The 24,828-nt window shown below is 37.4% G+C and overlaps 1 protein-coding gene and 1 non-coding gene across 2 annotated transcripts in view; one reads left to right on the forward strand and one right to left on the reverse strand.

Annotated features, from left to right (window-relative positions):
- Nucleotides 1-21,724, reverse strand: part of LOC149416404 (transmembrane protease serine 9-like) — a 43,269-nt gene extending 21,545 nt beyond the window's left edge. The window contains exons 1-8 of the mRNA XM_089641993.1: nucleotides 21,618-21,724; nucleotides 13,374-13,541; nucleotides 11,739-11,860; nucleotides 8,772-8,951; nucleotides 8,023-8,179; nucleotides 7,393-7,614; nucleotides 6,388-6,485; nucleotides 4,335-4,446 (exon numbers count right to left, since the gene is read on the reverse strand). Coding sequence (XP_089498119.1) covers nucleotides 4,335-4,446; nucleotides 6,388-6,485; nucleotides 7,393-7,614; nucleotides 8,023-8,179; nucleotides 8,772-8,951; nucleotides 11,739-11,860; nucleotides 13,374-13,541; nucleotides 21,618-21,690 — 1,132 coding nt within the window. The 5' untranslated portion in view covers nucleotides 21,691-21,724. The remainder of the gene's footprint in view (nucleotides 1-4,334; nucleotides 4,447-6,387; nucleotides 6,486-7,392; nucleotides 7,615-8,022; nucleotides 8,180-8,771; nucleotides 8,952-11,738; nucleotides 11,861-13,373; nucleotides 13,542-21,617) is intronic.
- Nucleotides 20,823-20,895, forward strand: TRNAP-GGG (transfer RNA proline (anticodon GGG)). The gene has a single exon. It is a non-coding gene; the product is annotated as a tRNA-Pro (tRNA).
- Nucleotides 21,725-24,828: the final 3,104 nt, after the last annotated feature.

The following is a 24,828-nucleotide window of genomic DNA, read 5'->3' on the forward strand; positions in this document are numbered from 1 at the left end:
AGCGCCTCCCCAAATTTATCCCAATTCGCCATTGTGGTTTTGAAATTCCAGGAGGATCTCGGAGTTCCGGTCTTTTTGACACCCACAGTAAAGGTAATGAGCCTATGATCGGAGGCTATTGCGCATTCATGTACCTTCCAATGCGATATCTTGGCCGCAACAGATCCAGAGCAAAGAGTTAGATCTATGTTGCTCTCCCCGAGGGTATTCGAAAAAGTGTATAGTGAGTTAGGCTCATTTAATACAATAAGACCTTGCGCCGCAATTAGATCTTCTACGGCGTCTGATCGTTCCGTCCTATAGCTTACAGCATGATCGAACCATATCGGGGAGCGAGCGTTAAAGTCTCCTCCTATAACTATGTTACGACCTTTAAGCGCGTGAAGAGCGCGCGTCAGGCTCAAGATATGCGGTTCAACCGGGTTCCCATACTTAAAGTATACTGAGATCAAGAAGATCTCAGTTTCGCCAAATCTAATAGATACGCAGGTCTGGTACTCGTTCGACAGTCCCACCAGAAGGAGGGGGCTGATCATAGAAGAGTTAACCAGGATACCCGCCCCTGGAGAGGTGCCTACTTCGAGCACCAGACCTGGTGGATTTATCGGTGTCTTACCAAACCAGGTGTATTGCTCCTGAATAAGCAAAATGTCGATTTTTAGGTCAGACATTGTCTGCAGTGACTCCAATGTGGCGGCTCTGGACCTCTGCAGGTTGATCTGACCTATTTGAAGAAGGGGATTACAGGCCATAGTCCGTCATTTTTACTTGAGTCTCCACTGCAGCCCGTAGGGCTGGGCAGGATCTGTCACCAGTGGGATGATTTGCCGGCTTTTTGAATTTGGTACATGTTGCACAGGTACCGGGTGCTGTTTTCTTGGGGCAGTTCTCAAAGTCGTGTCCAGGTTGGGCACAGTGACGGCAAGTGATAGATTCCTGGGAACAGGATTTACTAATGTGCCCAAATAAGTGGCATTTGTAGCAACGCGTGGCTCCTAGGTAGTCTCGGACACGACAAGCATTCCACCCCAAGAAGCAGTATCCACTGTCAATAAGGGCCTTCCGTACCTCGGGATGGCAAGTTACCACCATATTCATGGTGCCTGTATCCTTTTTTCCAAATAATGAGACTCTGCGCATTGTGCGCACGTGGTCATCCTGTGAAACGGTGGCTTTGCCGTCTATGTTATTAATAAAGATTTCTTTAAAAAGAGCCGGGTCAGCAGACGGTTCACCTCTCGGGACATCGTAGATTACTATTTTGGGAAGGCGGCCCTGAGGAGCAACAATTTTTATACCCTTCTCCGCAAGTTTCTCCTCGACCTTTTTAATGTTGACTATCCCTTCTGGAGAAGTGGTTTGAACCGCTACCCCGGCTCCTTTGATCTTACGGGTGCGTACTACTTGGAAACCATCCTTGCGTGGGTCAAGGATTGTAGTCAAATTCTTTTGAAGTTCCTCGGATGTTTTACCCTCTGGTGTTGTGTGGTAGAACAGTACTGTTGGCTGCCTTGGAGGGACCGGTCTTTCCATTCCGTCGACTGTGATAGTTTTTGAGGGGGGCACACTGGAGGCTGCACCAGCATAAGATCTCTTTGGGGTGGGTAGAGGGATGAAGGAAGGGGTATGTGAGGTGGCAGTCACTGTCTCAGTCAGTAGTTTGTCAAGTTTCTCCGAGATAGTTTTGTTATTTTTATCAATTACATATTCAAACGCTTTCGCTCTGGAGACTGCTCGAGTGTGCTCTAGCATGATTTTGTCGAGATTATTTTTGATTTCATCAATGGAGGCGCTGATGACGGTCCTGTCGACTTTATTAACTTTATTTTTACCCTCTGAGATGATTTTTAAAATATTTTCAAGGTGCGACGAAATAAGTCTAATGTTGTCGGAATTTATGTCCTCCAACTCTTCCGTAGCAAGGTTGTCACTATTTATTGACTCATCAGCTCTGGCGCGCTTCCTATTCGTCTGATTCGGAGATTTACACTTGGGTGCACTCTCAACATTTAAGTGGCTTGTACTTGGTGCAATCAGAGCAGCGGGTTGGTTTGGCTGAGGTGGAGCAGTCATTACATCTGGAGGGTTTGTTCTCGGTGCATTCTGTACATCGGGCTGGTTTAGCGACATTAGCCGTTCACTTTGGATGCTTCTATATGGTGATTCAGATCTCATAGTATGTTTGTATCCTGTTTTAGATTTGAGTGTGAGATCATCAATTTCTCTCTGCTGGCGTTTAAGCAGTTTTTTAAGCTTACTTGAGGTAGATGCATGCGCTACTGACGAGTTGGAACCTGGTTCTTCCTCAGTTGAAGAATCCATACTTGAGCGATTTGTAAATCGCGATTTTGTACTGAAAAGCTTTTTGTAGTTTAGGTATGCGCTGACGGATGTTGATGATTTTGGTCTTAAATGATGGACATCTATGAACTCTTGCAATTTGTGAAAGAATTACCCGTCTATTATGAATATCTATGGAGATATATTAAAGACAAGATCAGTCTGCACAATTTTGCACATTTCTGCGAAAAGCTCCAAGTTGTCTATGGTCACTGAATTTTGACAGGTAGCATTTTTTATGAGTTTTTTAACGTTATTAAGTACACAAGAGATTAAACAATGGTAAGGCATTAAAAAAGGGGATAAAAACCACCCCTATGAGTGTTATTTCACTAATTGAAAACACGTAAAATATGAAAATTTCACTTTCCGTAAAATGTTGATTTGGAATGAACTTAAAAACTAAAATGAGTCTTTTCTCAGTAAAAAGGAGGAATCTCACCTTGCGAATACTTGTACACGTCACGGGGACGGTCCGAAGTAGATTAGCGCGGTTATTTTGTTATTTTAAGTAGTTTTATATTTAACAGGGAGTAAATGATTGCGGAGCAAAATTGATAGATGTTAAGTTGTCCATAGACAAAACTGAACTGAGCAACGAGGGACAACCCGCGTGTAGGACAATATTCCCGGATCTGCACGGCTCATCCGACAACATGCAACGGGATTTCATCACAGCGCCTTGGCCCCGGCCATCGTTCCTGGCCAGCGCTACACCGGATAACAGCGCCCTGGTTCCAGCACATCTGACCAGCGCTACATCCGCGCACCTAGACCACGCGGCATCCTCGCCGGTCTATGTACCTCCCGTACAACCGCCTACAAGGTCCACCGCACCTTCGGCTTTCCTGTCAGCACTGGAGCACCCGGAAGACCCGCGCTCTTCACCAGTTCCTGACAGTCAACGAGTCCGGTCACCAGCAGCGGTGTCGACTCACTAACCCGCGCTTGACCAGCATCACCGCCTGCATCCGTAGTCTTCAACATCGTTCCTGAAGTCATCTCACATACGGCAACCTGACTCAATAAAACACTGTGACCTTCACGACCTCTTTCATGCTGTGCCTCCTCACCAGATCCCCAAACATTTAAAGCAAATATTTATTTATTTATTTAAACTCCATAAAATGGCTTTTACAAAAGAATGATGCATCGGATTATAAGCACACAGTGGTACACGGGAGAATATTATTAATAAATTACAGAACAAGATACAGACGCGGACAGCGACTTTATTTTATACTATTTAGAAAAGCGTAATCTATGCCAGCACTTTGTTGAATTCTACAAATTATGGTAGCTTTAGTAGTTTTAGTGATTTGTCTTATTTGTAGTATTGTTCTAGTTTCTATATTATTTTATAGTTGCGCGTGAGGTTTTAAAATTGAATAGCCTTAAAATGTGAACCCTTCACCCCCCCCTTTACACCTTGTCCCCTTTCCTTGAACCGGGCCAAACGACAAGGAGCAATATTATCATTGCATCTTCGTCACCGCGAACATTTGTGTCATTTTGTGAATACCCGCATATGTTGAACTCGTCTGTGACTGTTTTGGAGCATCACAATCGTCCAGTGAAACGTTTTACCAGCCGCAGTGAATGTCACTGTTTTTTTTGTGTTGAGTGAGCGAGTGTTAAAGGGAATTGCCCTTAATTGTATGCAAGCTGATAAGTTTAAAGGAACCAGCGGCTACGGAGGACGAGACCTGGGGTAAGTCTTTGGCCTTTCCCACTCATTTCCTCTTGCAAACACTAAGGCAAATTCAATTCGTTTTTGTTTTGTCTAAGTCTTTATCGCACTTACCGCAACCCCCCGCACAATTGCGAAGGAAACATTTGCGCACCACCATTTTATGTTACATGCTTTACTAATATTGTTTCATATTCAGTTTATCAGTTTAACGTTATTTCATGCCTAAAAAACATTGTGTATAATGTTCGATATTCACTAGGTATACTCTGTTCTTAAAATAACTAAATAAAATGAAACTTACAGTCGTTGGCCTTTGAGCCAGTCTTTAGCTGGCTGACAGTCGAAGACGGCAGAGGCGGGCAGGTCTCCAATGGCTCCTCACAGCAGATCTTTGTACTGGTAGGCGAGCAGAGCTAAACAGATATTATGTCATAAAACAAGTATTTATTTTCATCATAATTGTTCATAGATTTAAATAATTTGCTTAACCACTGTACCACTAAGATATTGACGATAAAATACGTTGATCGCTGGATTTTCGTACGTTTGGTTTTGAATTCATCATTCAAAAAATAACCTTGGAATATTGTTTTTGTTACTGCATTGTATTTGTGCAACCGTCTGCAGCCAGTTAGTCTATGGCATCCCCAATCCGGGTACGTTGTGAGGCTGAAGCTTATGGGAAAAGAAGGTGGAAGTATATATATATAGGCGAGACATCTATTGAAAAGCGGGGACACTATTTGCTGTGTAAAACGGTTAGCTCTCTGATTATCGCAATTACGAATACGTGGAAAATTTTTAAAATAATTCCTGTTGTTTTAATATATCTCTTAAAATTGGTTACATTTTGGCCAGGGTAAGTACAATGAAGCAAAGGGTGGCCAAATATGCTCCAGTGGGTGTGCAGACAATATGTTGTTTTGAGCAATTGTTTCGGGGTTTATGATTCTTTGCATTTTATGATAGAAATGTGTTCGGGGCTACAGTTTAGATCAGAGGTTTTCAAACTTTTTTGCCCCGTAGACCACTTGCCATTTTTTTTTCCGTAGACCACCTGCCTGCCGAATATTGAATTTTCCTAAAACTATTAACGTCTCTTCCCTTGCCTGTCCAACAACCGGGTGGCGTTATAGTTCCTCTGTCTTTGCATTGTGCAGACAGGGTGGCCCTTGTGAGGTATTACACCAAATGAAAATGAAGCAGGATAAGCAACGGGAATTTCTTTCTGTAGCTGGCCCTACAGAACTGCCCCTTAAGTTCTTTGTCAGTGCTTATTCAGGTCAGTTCTTCTTGTCACATGATATTCGATTCTTCAACGTTCCATTTCCATAATCAAAATGTCCTCAAATTAGTTTTGAAGTCTGTGTGAAATGCATTTAAATGTTGAACGTCATTATTACCCTGGACGTGTTTCAAAAACAAGTTGGGGAACTAGGAAAATTCGCTGCTTCCTATGTACAATGTTTTGCTTAAATATATTAATTATTAGTTTCAGTCAATAAACGGGTTTCGGCCAATAAACGGGTTTCGGCTGCGGTTTCGTACCGGGTCACATTCGACTTTACTCGGGCGCGTGTGTGGTGTATACCTCCAGAATATCGTACATATTATTTTAAAATAAGCTGACAGATACAAGTTTTTAATATTTCTAACATTATTGAAGTTTAAATTTTAAACAATAATTAGTTAATATATTTATTATTTTTTAATCAATTTGGGAGGTGGATATTGGTACCGCCGCCCCAGGAACCATTCATTTTATAACCAATACTTCTGACATAAGTCACCCCAAGTGGTTTGCAGAGTTTGATGACTCAGCAGGGGGTACCCAGTTTAATAATGGGTGAGGATTGTGTTTATTTTTACGGCAGACGCATCTGCCCCTCTATTTTAAAGAGGACTTGCCAGCTATGCAAGAGACCTCTCAGTGGTAGGTTCGCTTTTTCAAACGGGAATCTCATGCGTCAGTCTGTCAAAATGCGAAGTTGCCATCTCTTTATTTTTTTTAGTCAAATCTGAGCTTTTACAGTCTATATTCAATGTGCAATTTAAACGCTGTTTTATACTATTTTTTAATTAGTAAGGTTGATAGTGTTCAACAATAGCCAAAATTCGGTTCCGGTTTTGGCTGAAAATTTTTTTCTGAAAATTGATTTCATATCTACTAATGAATGAATTGATTTTATAAGTTAAATTAATTTCTAAGAATGAATTATGTACAATTGACAAGTGTCCTAACTCTACAATTTACCCCAATTATAGGAGATGCCACCGTCTCACTGGATTTACACAGTTGGGAGTAGTTGGGACTTGATGTAAAAAGTTCAATAACTTATCTGGTAATATTTTACCTGTGGCAGAATTCCACGTGCAAACTCTTCAAGTGCACTCGGGCAGTCAGAGAATTTACGGCAGACACCGACGAGGGACCCTCTCAGTGTGCAGCTTCCTGTAGCAAACATAAAACTGTCACTCAGGGGAAGATAAAAATAATTGAATAATCACTCATAGTTTTGTATATACCATCGAATAACCGTAAGCAGAACAACCGATGTGTTACCGAGTGTCCTGTTAGGTCCGCACACAGGCGTCGCGAGTCCCATCCTCTACCAGGAAAGTCTTCCTGTGATTGGCCATGATGCCGAAAGAGAAATGGGAGCTAACTAACTTACTAACCACCACGCCATTTCTCCGAAGGGGTAGGCAGAGAGGACGGACCGCCAAACAACTCGGTCACACCACACACTTCTTGCCTCATTCACATTCATACATACTCTTCTATTATTCTGACTCTTGACATGATCCGACTCAAGTATCTGATTCACTTGGTCGTGCCATATCTTCCTCGGGCTTCCCTGACTTCTGCTACTATTCACATTTGTATCATATATTCTCCTTACACTCCTTTCTTTGCTCATTGGCTCTGCATGCAAAATCATCTCAGCGTCCCTTTCTTGATATTACTCATTACGCTTACATCAGCCTTGCATTCTTTGCGGATCTCCACATTTCTGACACGATCATACATGGCTTTGCCACACATACGGCTCAGGGATCTCATTTCTCATTCATTGGAATATAATGGTGACGGTAATTTCATCTCACCGATAAGAAAAACTTTAATCAAATGTATGTACAACGATCCTTTTGAATGTATCGTGATTAAAATGTTACGAGTTGGGTCTATCACTTAAGTATGTTCAAAGGTTACGCGTCAGATGTTTGTCTCTTTTGTATGTTCGAAAGTAAACAGCAAAAGAAGACATTTTTGGTAAAAAGAACTTCATACCAAAAACGTTTATAAGTTGCGGTCTAATTTTCATATTCTATTTCAACATCAAGGACATCAGATTTACCTTGCGGTAGATTGTCTTCGATTTTTGTAGACAGCCATATTCGATGACTGTATATATTTGTGTAGAGTGCGAAAACGTGAGCAAGACAGGGATTACTATCATTATTGGATGTTGGCGCATTGCTGAGTATGGCCCGTAGGTACCAGCGCTGGAGGCTTGTGCTTGTGTTCTGTACCGGGAATACTAGCCCGCCACCACTGTCTCCCGGGCACACGGCTGTTCCTGGAAGGAAACGAATATAGTTGGTTAGGCAGTGTTGTGTTCGTACAAACAGGTCTTCAACTCATCTTGGAAGGAGTTAATAAATAAGTGGTTCTTTTAGATTAATCAGGGATTTATTAATACTCGGCGTATTATAATGGTTACTCGATAGTCGACCTAACTAGTAGCTGGCTAATTTCAATCTGGAACAGTAAGTTTCTCTGAGAGCCTTACCACTGGCCTTGGTGACTACTGGTCACTGGCTCCATCTTGCGGACTTCCACGCAAGCTATATGCACTGCCATCTGTGCGTGCATCTAGGAAGCTGGAATTATTATTGATGGTTGTGGTTTGCGGCAGGTACCCGTACGGGCGCATGGCTGTTCCCGGAAGGAATATTATTGATAGTGTTGGTTTTCGTGAACTTACCATTGGTATATCCGGCACACAACTTATCTGACGTTAAGAAGGACTTGAAGTTGGTCGGCAGCTTCTCGTAGCACTCCACACGCGCCACCACAGGGACCTCCAGGAAGTTGAGTATGTCTGATGGAGTAGCCGATTCCGTTATTCCCCAACCCGCCATCTGCAGGATAAACACTATCATTCATCACCGCCATATTTGTATTGAGTTATATGACATTATTTTGTCTTTAAATCATTTTTTGCATCTCACAGGAGGCCCTGCGAAGAATAATTTGCCTCAGGGACGTTGTCATCTTTGAGAATGCTGTATTGAGGTTATTTTAAGGAAAGGAATGAGAGGAAGTTCTGGGAAAGAAAAATACATATCATAAGATCCTAAATCTGTACATAGTACCCGGGCTGGTCTGCCTGGTGTACCAACCGATAAAGGTTTTATCCCGAGCACAAATGCAAACGCAAACGTGCAAATAAGAGCTCATGTTGAATAAATTAAGAACACTTTGTCGTTTGTTCGTTGTCGATTGGCAGTCAGCTCATAAACGATAACAAGTTACCAACATTATCGATAAAACCATTATGGATCGTCAATGCTAGCCCCTAGGTCTAGGCAGACTGAGCACACCGTGAAGGAGAAACTGAACGCCTTCATTATTAGCACGACAACTACGATGTCATCTTATCAGTTGAGGTCAAGTCCTCCGTACAGGGTGATACTAAGACTTTCCACCACTATTCAGTAAGATGATAATTACCTTGCCCACACTGCCCGGGCTGGTCTGCCTGGTGTACAGGTCCGTGTCTGCCAGGTCCAGACAGACTGCTCGGATCGTGTCGGAGAACGTGAACGCTGTCATTAACTGGACAATAGCGATGTCGTGCTGATAATACAGGGCATCTGCTCCGTAGTACTCTCCTAAATTAACTTCACGTACCTGCAAAATTATTTGTACATATGTTACTGGAGGGTCTGCAAATTGGAACACCTCGGGTTCTATGGTAAGATCCTAAAATTTAGGTCGATATACAAAACTTACTAATTTAATTATAACTTTGGCGATCAGGTGAGAGGCCCGAAATGAAAGGCGTGTCGTGAAGTTCACATTGTATATTGAGTCAGAGTAGCCGTAACGAGAGTTGACGCTGGACAGATATATTCACCGAATGCTGGCTGTGATGGCAGGTCAAGCGCGGGTCAGTGAGTCGACGCCGGGCGCTGGTGACCGGGATTCGATGACTGTCAGACACTGGCGATCAATACTGGAGTATTGATTCCCCCGAATGGGGGAATCAATACTCCAGTGCTGACGGGAAGGCCGAAGGTGCGGCGGACCTTGTAGGAGGTTGAGCGGGAGCTGCGTAGACCAGTGAGGATGCTGCGAGTCCTCGTGGTGGTCATGGTGCGTGGATGAAGCGCTAGTCAGAGACGCTGGGGAACCAGGGCGCTGTAATCCGTGTAGCGTTGGCCAGGGACGGCGATCTGGGCCAAAGCGCTAAGATGATGTCCCGATAGAGTCCATGATTGTACGGGCGAAGCCGGGTGCGTTGTCCTTCGCGCAATGGTGCGCGGATGATCACTCGTGAGATTTGTCCACGGACGGCAGAATGTCAAATGACTGACTGATTGGCTGCGTCGGGCTTATTTATACTGTTCAGCCGGTGACAACAGTAGTTAGATGAATGGCAACTAAATCGAAGCCACTCGCTCGGTCTGGGCCTTCCGCGAAGTTTCGGCGGCGCGGCAATTATGCCTAGGCGGTAGACTCGAACCTTCTTGCGAGTTCTCGTAATGTGCCAGACGGACTGCTACTTATTGTCGCCGGTAGATACTTGAAGCAGGTAGGTTGCTTTGTTTTGATTTCAGCTGCAAGTACGTACCTAAGTAGCGTCGAGCAGCTTATTATAAATGAATTAATCTGGATTCTTCTTGATGCTACATAACTTAACTAGGTTACACATGGTAGCGATGACTTGTTTATGGGGCCGGACAATTGAGCTAGATCTTTGTGATTAGCAGTGTTAGTACGACTCCCGGTAAATCGTAATACGGCTCATCCTCAAAGAAGGAGATTGGAGGATACTACCTGGTTTTGTCGCTGCAGCCAGAGAAAATAAACTTAGACAGAAAAGGGCTACGCGCCAGTGAGAATTTTATGTGGTAACAAAGCAATATTTACTTTTCACTGGCGGATTCATCATAACCTTATGTTATGACAGGGCACGATGGAACTTGAAGACGGCTCCAATGAATACACGTCATAGTGTTATGGCGTAACACAGCGATAAGTACTTTCATACGGTTTAGAACATCAGTTATGGCAGGCGAATAACACTCCTTCAGATAACTCCTACAGATTCGAGAGACATGGCTTAACTTCCCTTAAAAACGTCCCTTAAAAATTGAATATAACAACCTGCAAAAACTGATACAGGAGAAATATCTTGGACTGTGCATTGATAAACACCTAACTTTTAAACAGCATATTCAAGATATTAAAGATAAAATCACCCCCTTAATTAGCGTATTTAGCCGGATATTATATCTGTTACCAAATAAAATTTAAAAAGGTCTATATTATAGCTTCGTACACTCACATTTAAACTACTTGATTGAGGAAATATATGTGAAACATATATAAATGAACTACAGGTAACACAAAATAAAGTAATCAAAAAGCCATTTCATTTCAAACCTAGAACATCAACAAAAAAATTATATATGGAAACAAAACAATTAAAATTAAGAAAATAATATTAATATAATACATGTCTCCTTATTTACAAAATAAATAATAAACTCATACATACAAATACAGAATTCATTAAAAAGTCCCAAGTACACACACACTTTACACGGCAACACGATAAAATACATTTAAACACCATACATACTCATAATGGCAAGCAATCCATTGGTTAAGATGGGAGCAACATATGTAATTGCCTCCCAGACGAAATTAAAAATGAAAAAAGTATAGGTACATTAAAAAAAAATTGTTCAGTTTCATGCTCAATCAACAAAACAACGAAAGTGAATAATATCGTTGTGTAATATATTTATGTGTAATGTATTCGTTATTTCTAGTTAAATAAGTGAAAAATGTAATTTTCTTTTTAGAATAAAAAAAATATTTAAAAAAAAAAACATGATGCTAAGACATGGCTTAGCTGGTTCCAAGTGGCAATTGGCAGTATGTATCATATAGATCAACATAATGGGCAAATCCTATCTCCGGCAAGATGGAAAGCATAACAAAGCAGGCATTACGAAACACCATACTAATCTTAAATGTAAAAGATGGGAGCAAGATGACTCCTAGATTTGACAGCATTCGGAACAGGGAAAAGGTTTTTCTCCACTGTGAGTCAGAATGTGGCTAGTCAAATTTCCATTCTGAGAATATTAATAGTTGCACTCCGAACATTAAAACGGATTTTCTCCACTGTGCAACCCCTTCTTCATGTAGAGACTCTTAGAAATATTGAAAACAATCTTGTAGCATTTGCACAAAAGCCGAACGTTACGAACGGAATCAAATAATATAATATTTTACTCAATATCGTAAATAATTCACACAAAAGTGATGTATAAATGACTTCTCATGGAATTGGAAACGTATTAATTAAATTATGTAGTAATATAAATAACTGTCATTGGTTCTTTGACCAAAAGGACAAACAAATTGTTTTCTTGAAACTGTGCTTAAATTAATAAAACCAACCTCTGATTGCTGCCTGCCTATCTCCGTAGACATCCAGGAAGAAAAGCGGATTCCTCCTACCACTCGATAGTCAGACACATGAACCTGGTGGCTGTGAGCTCGGTCGGAGAAGCAATGCGCGGCTGCAAAACAAAGAAAGCTTTTAATGGAATCTTAAAAATATGTATGTGACACCCGACAATACAAGAGTCAAATACTGCGTAGAACTAGCCACCCCTTAAATCCACTAAATCTATTGACCGTGTATTATCTAGACAGGGCGCGTGTGTTTTAAAATTAACACCGAAACCAAAAATATTTATCAAAAAGAAAATGCTTTATCTTGTAGCAGTCTTGCTATTTAGTTCCTTCCGAAAGCGGCTGACAGGATTCTCAAGTTGCCGTTTTGATTTGCGAGCTACGGTGTGAAGAGCGCTGTGTATGGTTTCAATTTGTTCCGCCAGTTGTTGCGAGAATCTCGGAGACACGTGACGGTTGGCGAAGCTTCCTGGCCTTGGCGGACTTAGGATTTTACGTAAGATGCCTTCCAAATTGAGATTGACATTTATTCATTAGTATCTTTAGGGATTTCTTTCATAATTAATATAAATTTGTTCAGAATAATATGATTCTGAGCTGGCGCCCTATAAATTCTTTATAGCATCTTTATTTCTGTTCTTAAATTCAACTGTCAGAACTTGCATTTTATGTCATCTATCGAGGTTAATTTCTAACTCGACACGCCTTGAGTATTAATGCTATTATATTGAGTCTCATGCTAAATATTATTTTTCTAGAGCAATATGCGTGGTTCAGTTTATATAATAAATGATAAAGATGATATTAGAGTTTTATTTAACTGGTGCACACAATATTCTACCCACATATAACATTGAGTTCCCGTTTAGGTTATTAATAATATTGGTAAAACTCTTTGTTACAATTTCGCAGTCGAAAGATCGGAAGAAGCATGGCTTTGTACCTTCTGTTGGTCTGCACGGAGCAAATTGATCTTCCAGCAAGTTCGTCCCAACTAATGTCGTTAAAGATCTCTTTGAAGGCTCTCGCGGACTTTATCACTAACAATTTAATAAGTTCTTATTAAATATATCCCTTATTGCCTTAGCTTTAATGCGGCGTATCTATGAAAGTTAGAGTTGATGAAAATCTGACAATGTTTTTCTGGCAAAACATATACGTCACGCGACAAATTACGACAACACTTTTGCCACAAAATTAACGATCTCCGCGTAAGTTTTTAGAAGCATGTACCTACAACTATTTTATATCATATTGGGTTGTAGTTGATATATTTATGTCTTGTGAAGCGATGCATTTAAGGCTCGCTATTGGCCGATAAATTAGCAAATATTACGTGATGGGTTTTGTGCGATAACTTTACGCTCCGTTTTCTTTTGTAGGGATCTTGCGTTTATACCTAGACTTTCGAAGCGAGACATCGTAGCGGTGCAATTTTTCGTCTATGGGTAAATTCCGTTGATTCTTCACTACTTGGAGAATTTCTGTGGAGATATACACTCCTGACCCATCCTTTACCGTTGAATTCAAGGTTTGGAACTTTTGCAACTTTGCAACAATTGATAAAATAGATATTACAATAAACATTGTTATTACAGAACCTTCCTCAGAACTTACCGCTTATGACCAGATTACTCCGCACTAAGCTGCCACCGCATAACAGCACGAACTGGTTATTTTCTTCCCGATGGAAGATGGCCACGTGCCACGGGAACTGTTTTGCTTTCACACCTCCCAATCCTTCCCTCACGAGTGGCGTTGAAGCCACCGCTTCCAATCCGCATTCTGGAAACAAAAAGTCATCATCATCATCATTCGATGAAGGTCCAAACATCGAACCTCTCCTCGCACAGTCTATAAAGCAGCATAAACTACATATATTATACAGGGTGTATCAGCACGTACCCGACAAACTTTAACCAGCTATTCCTTAGCACATTTTGAGTAAAAAATGTTATTGGCACTTTGCTTTTTGACACACTTGCTAATAACAACTGTTGAACACGAGAAACAATGCCAATGACAGTGACGGAGTGTGGATTTTAATTTTTTTTTTTGTTTTTAATTGAAAAAAAATGTTACCGGACAGCAAAGTGCCAATAACATTTTTTACTCCAAATGTGCTAAGGAAAAGCTGGTTAAAGTTTATCGGGTACGTGCCGATATAACCTGTATATTACAATACAATTTTGGGGTTTTCACGGTTTGGTCCCCAAATTATGAGGTTCATTCACATGCGATTGAATGAATCCAAAACAATTTTTTAAGATACGTAAATTTTAAAATGGGCATTCCTAGAAAAAAACCTAAATTACGATAACGTACTTTGTTCATTAAAATTAATAAAATTATCTGATCGTAGAATTATTTCCGATTTAACCTGTTTGCATAAAATCATTAATTCAATGTTTGATACCCCTGATTTATTATATGTAATCTCTTTTCATACTCCAAGCAGGTCGGTTTCAAGACAGTACCTACCATATTATTGTAGCAATTCTATATCAACGTCCCAATATCACACTCCTATGCGACAGATTCAACAGCTAGGAAACAAATACTACGATGTTGTTGATATATTTAGTACATCAATTTCAATATATAAGCATACCCTATTGAAGTTTTTTTCATCAAGTAGTGGAATGGTTTACTAAAGGTACCTATTTAATTTGACTAACACATAATAATTTTGTCAACTGAAACAGAAAAAAATATTTTGGATTTTTTATGTTTTGTGCCTGCATTCTGTGTAGTTCAGTGATATTTTGGCTTTATATTTATTTTTCTGCAATTGTTTTAAATAGTCGTTTCCTGCACTATATTTTTTTTAAAATTTAATAATATTATTATTAATTATTAAGTTCTGCAAGTATTTTTTGGTTTTTGTTATTGTTACAGCTGTTTCGGCTTTCAAGGCCATTTTCAAACTGTCGTAAAATAAAAATAAAATAAAATAATAAATGCACTATTTTCAGGTATAATTTCGTAATTTTTTTTACATATTTGTATGTAAAAGCCTTAATAGGCGTGAAATAAATAAATAAATATTGAAATTGTATGAAGTCTAATTAGAAAAATAATATTGAAAAAACCAAGAGATTATCCGACACACCTATTTTTTGAAGAATTTAAATAATTAAAATTTAATGATCTTGTCCAAAAAAACATAATAATTCAAATAATAAAAGAAAAACAAAATCATAGCTTTTCAACTGAAAGTCGTACTGGTCAAAAACATATATTTCCAACACAAAAATGTAACACCACTTTTGCTCAACATCATTACATATATCTAGAGAAAAAATACTTCAACAGCCTACCCGAAAATATCAGAACAATAGAAAACGATAAACACCTACTCAAAGCAATTAAAGAGAACTTCAATGTAAAAATACCAAAATGATGAAACAATCTTTTTAATTAATTATAAATTTTAATATTCATAATTACAAACACTAAATATTCTTAATCTTGCTGTAGAAGAGGAACATTAAAAAATCAAAAGCAGTGAAAACTAATATTATGAATTATTTTATTTAACATTAATGATTGTACTCTGTAATTGATTATTTAATAAATATTCAATTTAAAAAAAATATTATTGTTATTAAGTTTTGATCGAATAATTTTTTAAAAATATATATATTTTTGCGCACTATCGCAAACCCGTGAAAAATCATTGGATAAAAATAATTTATTGTAGAATTTGAGAAGCTGGAAGTGTTTATTAAAAGAATATATGTTTCGGGATCATTGCCACTCAAAATACGATCAGAAATTTACATTTAACCCGCCATCACTCGCGCGGGGTGCTGACAGCCCCCCACGCATTTTTTTAACGTAAAAATGAATAATACGCTATTACGAGTCCGCGCGTCTCAGGCCTGCGATTCTGGAGTTAAACGATCAATAGTTTTCGTATGCGCCGTCTTCGAGTGAAAAACTACTAGTCGCCGCGACTAACTTTTTCGAATGTTTCAATTTTACGTATTCTTGAGCGTCGAACGGTCGAAGTTGGTAGAAGAGATGATTATATTGGCACCCCTGTGAATATTGTCTATGTTCCTGATGTTTTTGGGATTTCTATGGTGTGACTGTCAAACAGACAACAGTTATTCGTTATTCAAAACAGAAATGGCTGCGGGACATATTACAAATTGCCAAAAGCAACTCTTAATTAAGCTTGTAAGCTCCGATAAAGACTTAGTAAGTGGGAAATTTTCACCCACTTTTACATTTGCGGAATCCGCGCGGTAAAACAAAAATTGACAGCTAGACTAGATTTTGACAGCCAATTCCATAGAAACGCCAACAACCTACCACTCGCTGCCCTGTTTCTACTGGTTGGACCCAGTAGTTGTTGTGTGGAATGACTTTTGACGTTTGGCGTCAAAGTATGTACCTTCGACCAATTTCGGGAATAGCAACGACGACCAACGTACGTACTTTCGACGGCGATTACGAGCGCCCTCGATTCAGGAATAGAGCCCCAGTACCTTCAAGTGATCTTCAAACCCGTCCAAAGTTTGCGTGGGGTGGTCACGACACCCCGCGAGTGCTCGTGTTATACTTTTGCGGAGGTTACTTTATCAGCAAGGTTACGATAAATAATAAAATTTAATTTGATTTTGTTAATTAACCCTTATATTTACGATTTTAAAAACTAAGTAGTTGTTTTTTTTTCTTCTTTGAGGAAATATCTCAATATTATGACTAAAAAGGCTGATTATTATAATGTTTTGTAGAAAAGTAATAAAGTTGATATAAAAAATTTATTTATTATAATAAATTTTTAAAATACGAATACCACGCAAGAGTCCCAACAGCTCCCAACTGTACGGATCCGGAGAGACTATCGCATCCCCAATTGGTTAATGTTGTTAGGGTGAAAGTTGTGTGGAAGGGAAGAAGATGGGAAGGAGGAGGGTGGGGTATTACCTGGCTATTCAGATCTGGTCACCAAGCAACGTTTCAATTCTGAATGGTGGTCTTACACAAGGGCGATACTAAGAGTATCTTTCACTCCGGAAGTGCCGCAAGTATACTATATAATATTTCAAATTAATAAATTGTGAAATAAAAAAAATCATCAAATAAAATTTACTTGCGCACGCCGGGATTTGAACGCGTATCACCACTTTAAAAGACAACTATTGAGAAAATAAACGTTGTATGTAGTGGGTTTAGCCGTGTTTGGTTACTTGGTACAATATTTTTTTTTATTATTATTGTGACAGCTGTTTCGGCCGTTCACGGTCATCTTCAAACTGTCAACAAATACACACGTAAATCAGACACAGCCTGTCAACAAATAGTACTAAAAAATGGAGGGCGCTGTAATCGTCAAATTACTGCTATACCGAGATGGTCGAAAGGAAAAAAAAATTATTAAAACGTCACTCTAGTTCAGATGATTTTTTTTTACACTGGTCAAAAGGTGTTCAAATATAAATGATAGCTAGTAGTTGAGATGTTAATATCATCGGCTACAAATCCATAGTTTGCAGGTTCAAATCCCGGTATTAGCAACTAAATAGTTTTATTTGATTATATTGTGTTTTTCTTTTAAATAGTACACACGGTGTCCGGAAAGACGTAGGAAAAAGCAGAAATCGATTTTACTTTTGTTTTCAATGTCAGCATTTATATTATTTGTATGGTGCTTTATTGATCTGTTTTCATGACAAAATCAACTCTGAGGAGCTTTATTGTGCCGTTTTCACGACAAAATCATCTGTAGGGTGCTGTATTGTGCCGTTTTCATGACAAAATCATATTTAGTGAGCTTTATTGTGCCGTTTTCACGACAAAATCATATTTAGTGAGCTTTATTGTGCCGTTTTCATGACAAAATCATATTTAGTGAGCTTTATTGTGCCATTTTCATGACAAAATCATATTTAGTGAGCTTTATTGTGCCGTTTTCATGACAAAATCATATTTAGTGAGCTTTATTGTGCCGTTTTCACGACAAAATCATATTTAGTGAGCTTTATTGTGCCGTTTTCATGACAAAATCATATTTAGTGAGCTTTATTGTGCCGTTTTCACGACAAAATCATATTTAGTGAGCTTTATTGTGCCGTTTTCATGACAAAATCATATTTAATGAGCTTTATTGTTCCGTTTTCATGACAAAATTATATTTAGTGAGCTTTATTGTTCCGTTTTCATGACAAAATCATATTTAGTGAGCTATATTGTGCCGTTTTCACGACAAAATCATATTTAGTGAGCTTTATTGTTCCGTTTTCATGACAAAATCATATTTAGTGAGCTTTATTGTTCCGTTTTCATGACAAAATGATATTTAGTGAGCTTTATTGTGCCGTTTTCATGACAAAATCATATCTAGAACAGAGCAGTGAGTGCAATACTCTGTCTGGCATATTATAAAAACATAAATATAAATTAATTTTTAATGTTTTAAAATTCGTAATATTTTTTTTAAATTAAAATTGTAAACATAACTTTTTTTCGATCTTAGTATTTAGATTTTTTTAAACATTTTTCATTATTTCGCTAACTAAAGTATAAAAATGCTTTTCGCGCAAGGTTTACATGATTGATGCACTTAAAATGATATCAAGCTGATTGCCCACCCTGGCGAATTTTTTTTTCCAATTTGCACAAAAAAATTCGATTTACCTAAAAACGAAAGTTCAAATCAATAAAAGTTGTATCACAAAATCGACATCAAAAAGTGTAATGTAGATTTACACCTTTTTCAATTGTTCTACGAGTTTCTAGACACCGTGTATACATAATGTATATATAATGTTCTGTTTACGACTGCCATGTAAATGTGGGCAACAAGGGCACTATTGCTTTAGAAAGATACGTAGCTACGAACTACGTAACTTGATTTCATTTCTTAAATCAAAATCAGATAAAGATGAAGCATATTATGATTTGAAGTTGCACGAGCAGTGGTAAATCTACTTCAAAAGTGTTAAAAATATTGACTTTTTCTTAGAACTGCTCAAGATCTGCGAGTTTTATTTTTGTATAAGCGCACATAACGCAAATGTGGAAAGAGTTTTTTCACTGATTAATACTCAGTGGAGCAAAGAGAGAAATATACTAAGTGTGCAGTCAGTTAAATCTTTAATTCTTACTCCATACAACTTCAAAAACATGAAATGTGAAGATTTTTATAATTTATTATTTGTTAAAAAATCAAGAATTTCTTTCCAAAATTAAAGCAGCAGCTCAGCTAAATATTATTAAAATAAAGTAAAATAGTATAAAAAAATTCGTTTAATTTCTGAATGTCCTCCTTTTTTACATAAAATCCTCCTTTTTGGACCCATCTGCCCTCCTTTATCAAATTATCATCTGGCATCCCTATCTGGGGGGTACCTTGGGTAAGGATTTGCAAAGAAACACAACTTGCGAATGTCGTCGGACAACTGACTGATTGTGCCAGTTGTTTGCATATTTATTGATTTCAAATTCAACACGTGTTAATGTACAGCAATTATTCTTTATCTCTAAACAGGATGCATGAGAGCATTAAGTAACCAAGAAAAAAACCAAATTTTAATTACTACGGTTAAATCCCATTTGACACATGATACGTGTCGTCGTTAAATGTGTGATAACAGTAAATATTCATTTCCTTAATTATTTTAATAATTATTTTGGTACATCCGCCTGCTGTTCGGTACAGTACGCATACTAACATTAATAGTAACACAAAATAAAACACATCAGAGATGTGTTCGCCTGATGGTTTGGCATCTAAAATTAAATAATTAAGAAGGAAAACAATATTTACAAGTGGAAGTATAATAGTAATAGTGCATTGTGCAATCAGTTTTCTGATGTAAACTAGCCTATAAGATCATCTATAAATATGCATTAATATGTGACCTTTTGTCCATTCTGAAGAACTCGATTTATCAATATTATATTAAATTTTCATCGTGCTATTTTATCTGGAAATTGCGAACAATCTAATAAGTTTATTATTATTTTTTGGTAAACTAATGTTTTTAGGACAAGATTTTTTATGCATAGCACAAAGGGTAACAATTATTTTACAAGCAATAATTGTTCGCCTGAAACACTCATCCACATTGAAAAATCTCCTGATAAAAGATACATGACGCCAACGGGACTCGAACCCGTGTCCCTTCGATTTCCGGTCGACAGCTCTGACCACTGAGCTATGGCGGCTTATCTCCTACCCGCGAAATTATTCAATATATACTAGTGTTTCATTCAACAATTACTGCTTGTTACATTTTTCACCTGAAAACAACCAACTTTATTTTATATGAGAAAGGCATTGTAAGTGCTAACTCTCTCACTAGATGGCGTCGAGACAAATTGTCTACATTTTTAGGTGAAATACTTGAACTTGTCAAATATTAATTATTATTTTTTGGTAAACTAATGTTTTTAAGACAAGATTTTTTATGCATAGCACAAAGGGTAACAATTATTTTACAAGCAATAATTGTTCGCCTGAAACACTCATCCACATTGAAAAATCTCCTGATAAAAGATACATGACGCCAACGGGACTCGAACCCGTGTCCCTTCGATTTCCGGTCGACAGCTCTGACCACTGAGCTATGGCGGCTTATCTCCTACCCGCGAAATTATTCAATATATACTAGTGTTTCATTCAACAATTACTGCTTGTTACATTTTTCACCTGAAAACAACCAACTTTATTTTATATGAGAAAGGCATTGTAAGTGCTAACTCTCTCACTAGATGGCGTCGAGACAAATTGTCTACATTTTTAGGTGAAATACTTGAACTTGTCAAATATTAATTATTATTTTTTGGTAAACTAATGTTTTTAAGACAAGATTTTTTATGCATAGCACAAAGGGTAACAATTATTTTACAAGCAATAATTGTTCGCCTGAAACACTCATCCACATTGAAAAATCTCCTGATAAAAGATACATGACGCCAACGGGACTCGAACCCGTGTCCCTTCGATTTCCGGTCGACAGCTCTGACCACTGAGCTATGGCGGCTTATCTCCTACCCGCGAAATTATTCAATATATACTCCAATATATACGCCTATATATACCTCAATATATACGCCATAGCTCAGTGGTCAGAGCTGTCGACCGGGAATCGAAAGGACACGGGTTCAAGTCCCGTTGGCGTCATGTATCTTTTATCAGGAGATTTTTCAATGTGGATGAGTGTTTCAGGCGAACAATTATTGCTTGTAAAATAATAAGTTTATCATTATTTAACCTTCAATCGTATGCGATGTACTTTATAAAATACTAGTACCCGGCTTTACTGGGGGTTATCCTTAGGAGATAGACATATATAATCACAGATTTTTATGTAGGCTTTTTTAAGATACACAATTCCGTAGTACATTATTTTGATGTATCTCATAAGGTTTAACCAGCATTATCAATGTAGGCGCCCGAAAATATTTTTTCACGACTTACCGAACTTCTGTCCCTTATTAACTTTAACATATCTTTGAGACGTACACATACAGTGCTATTAATTAATTATAAAACAAATGCAGCATTTAATTCGCCAATTAACCGAGCACAAATAATATTTGTCTAAACTCTAACATTTTTTGACATTTTTTTCGGATTCACTGCCCAAATTCAAACGTGGCATCATGTCAATAATTTAAACTGTTCAATGCGCATACATACAGACACACACGCACACAAACACTAACACATACATTAGACACACTCCTATATACTACACACGTCACCTGGTAATTAAGGAATAAACATACCACTTAGCAGACATTACAGTGAAACATATCATTATTATTCCTGTATATTGTTTCATATCTGTAAATCATGTACTGTTGTTTCTATAATATAAAATAAAATAAAAATATACATACTTTCCTCAAACTGGTCTCCAGAACAACAAAACAATATCACGCACAGTAAAAATATTGGTCGATTACAAAACATGTTGGCAAATTGTTGACAGTTTGATGCACGTCTGTCACTTGACTCCACTGAATAGCCAATGCTTAGAACTAACGGTTCTTATAATGAACATACGAAGCAGAGATACGAAACTTATGGTTTACGAGCCGCTTTACTAGAAATATGCTGTTTAGTGGACTGGCTGTATATAAGACCCTGCACAGAAAAGTCCCAAAATTGTTGCGCTGTAAATCTCAGCAAAATACGTGGACAAATTATTATAAGCAATAACTAAAATATTCAAACAAATTGAAAATATCTCCGGAGTAAAGATAAATGCCGCCGACGGGAATTGAACACGCCCCTTCTGATGTCCGGTCAGGTGCTCTGGACCACTAAGCTACGTCGGCTTATTTCCCACAAGCCAAATAATTCAATTTGTACTAGTACTTCAATCAACAATTACTGCTTATTATATTTTTTCACCCGTAAATAACCAACATTATTATTAGGTTCAATTCCCGTCGGCGGCATTTATTAAACTTGTTAAATTTGTTATTCTTTGTGCTATGCATAAATTAACCTTGTCTTATGAACACAAAAATAGTCCCAAAAGTCTGCAGCCGGTGAGACTATGGTTTCCCCAATTAGAGTATGTTATAAGGCTGAATGTTGTGGGGAGGGAAAGGAAATGGGAAAGAAGAAGGTTGGGAAGTACCTGGCTATTCAGATTTGGTCATCAAATACGTCCAAAGCCATTTCAAGCAACGTTTCAATTACACCAGGGCGATATTGAGAGTATCATCCTCTCTGGAACGTGCCACAAATATACTATATATTATTTTAAATAAGTAATTTGTGAAATAACACAAATTTAATCAATTCAAATTTACTTGCGCACTCCGGGATTTAAGCCAGTGATCTTCAGCTTGCTAGTCGAGATCTTCACCTCTCGATTATGAAGGCCATGTAGTTAAATGTAAAGCCAGAACTCCTCAACCAGTGCAATAAGCCAAAATATATTAGTTATTCCCAATTTCAATTCATCAATAATAAAAAATTAAAACTGAAGTAAGTCAGTGGTGACATTTCTAGAGTGAGTCTTCTATTCAGTGGTTGTATAATATGTATTTACCTACTGGAAAACTTCAAAAGTGGATAGTCAAGTTTTACATCAGCCAGTAAAGAAAAGCCATTTAGCCAGTAAAGAAAAACAAAACGTATTTTCCTCGTATCACAAGGATTGCGAGTCACCGCGATGGAAATTTTCCTCTATCAACACAAATAATAATATTATGGATATAGGAATTGGCAAAACATCGAGATTTATCAACTCAAGGCAAAGTCACTTCTCACAAAGCTGTTGTTTTTTTAACCTTTCCTTATCTGTGGTGTGTATTTTATATTTATTTTCGCGAAGAGTGTGCGAGGAAATGACACGCTATTGATGTCCCGCTTTAGTTCGCTATGCGGGAACATGAGAAATCCACACGTCCGCAGTTGTATTTTGATTTGGACCATCGATACCTACCGCATAGCTGTGTGTGTGCTAGCCGCCAGCCAGTCGGTCACGGACCGTCGATGTGGACCCCTCGCACGTTTGTTTAGCATCTGCCGATGGTTTTTTCATGTTTTCAGCAATTAAATTACAATTATTATCACTTTTGATATAAAATATAATAAGCAAAAGCGATTAGCTATGAATATTCAATATATTCATATGTTTCCGATATTAAATCGCTTATTTTGAGATGTGTATTGACTACACAGCACCGGAACGCGTGGATTTTTTAGCACAGTAAGGGAAAGGTTAATATATGTAGTTATTTAGATTTATAATTATTTATTTTAATGCTGTTGGTATCGTGTAACTGCGACTCTGTTGTATTAGTTAGTTATTTATTAGTTGGAAAAAATTCGTTAATATATCGCCTGCATAGATTAGGAAATAAATACTTTGATGTCAATGATGAAATGAAGTCTGTTATCATATAAAAGTTGTATAAAATAATATATTTTACGTTTTCAAGAGTCAAAAGATAAGTAATTAAGCATACTACATTCACTAATTGTATTTTATGATATTGTTAATTAAATCACCGTTGTTAGTTTATAGATGTGTAGTGTTACGCCACTACTTGACTATAACGTTTTTCTAGAAGTTTCCAAACAAGCTTCTTGGATTTGCTTTTATTTTTTTAAATATTTGTTTCTGTGGCAACTGGAATGTTCGAGAATGTTTTATTTTCCAACTAGATAAGCGACAACGTGAACGAAATGGTCCGTACAGTACCAGCAACCGCGATATCGAGATCGAATTATTTTGCCTACGTGACGCGCTTCGGAACATTCTCGAACCTTCCTTTCGTAAATCATTTTGTTTTATTTTTTACGTTTATTTATTGTTTTCGGATGTATTATTAAAAACCGCTTCAGCCAAATTTCGTAGTTATTTATTAATAAAAAGAATACCGAACATAACAAGAGATGTACAAGTGTAATCTACTTGACAAATTATTATAAATTTCGTTACTATACTTACTATACACATTATTCAATAATCATATAGTATAGCTTATACATTTTATTTAAAATTAAAACAAGAGTTACCCCATAATGCTTGTACTTTGATTTATTTGGAATAAAACTACATTTTTAACAGATGTTTTATATTTATATTCGTTGCAATTGAAGATATTTACTTCAGAGTATAGTGACTTTTATACCTGTGATAATAGCACATGTTCAGTTTGCAATGTTTTCTGTGTATTTCAAATGCGCTATATAATCCTATTTTTTTTTAATTTTACGTAAAAATAAATACTGTTTTAGAAACTAGATAAAATTATCTTTCCGATGTATACATTTAAAGTAAACATTACTATTTATAAATAATACAATTTTTAACAAACTTGAATAATGTTGTCAAAAACACTAACCACATTTTTACTCCACTCGTAGAAAAATTGAGAGAACTCGATATTTCAAAAACACGCTCTTTTTGTTTGGGGAATTGGTAAGAATATTATAACTTTACTTTTATCTCGTACATATAATAAAAAATAAGAAATAATGAAAAATAAAAATTTGAATTATCATTTTGGAAAGAATATTAATTTCTCTTTCTAACGTCAAGTATTTCTGCATGATAGAAAAAATACTTTAAAAAAAATATGGACG

Source organism: Hesperophylax consimilis, chromosome 17, assembly GCF_061612785.1.
Source record: "Hesperophylax consimilis isolate HC1 chromosome 17, BYU_Hcon_1.0, whole genome shotgun sequence".
NCBI lineage: Eukaryota > Metazoa > Arthropoda > Insecta > Trichoptera > Limnephilidae > Hesperophylax > Hesperophylax consimilis.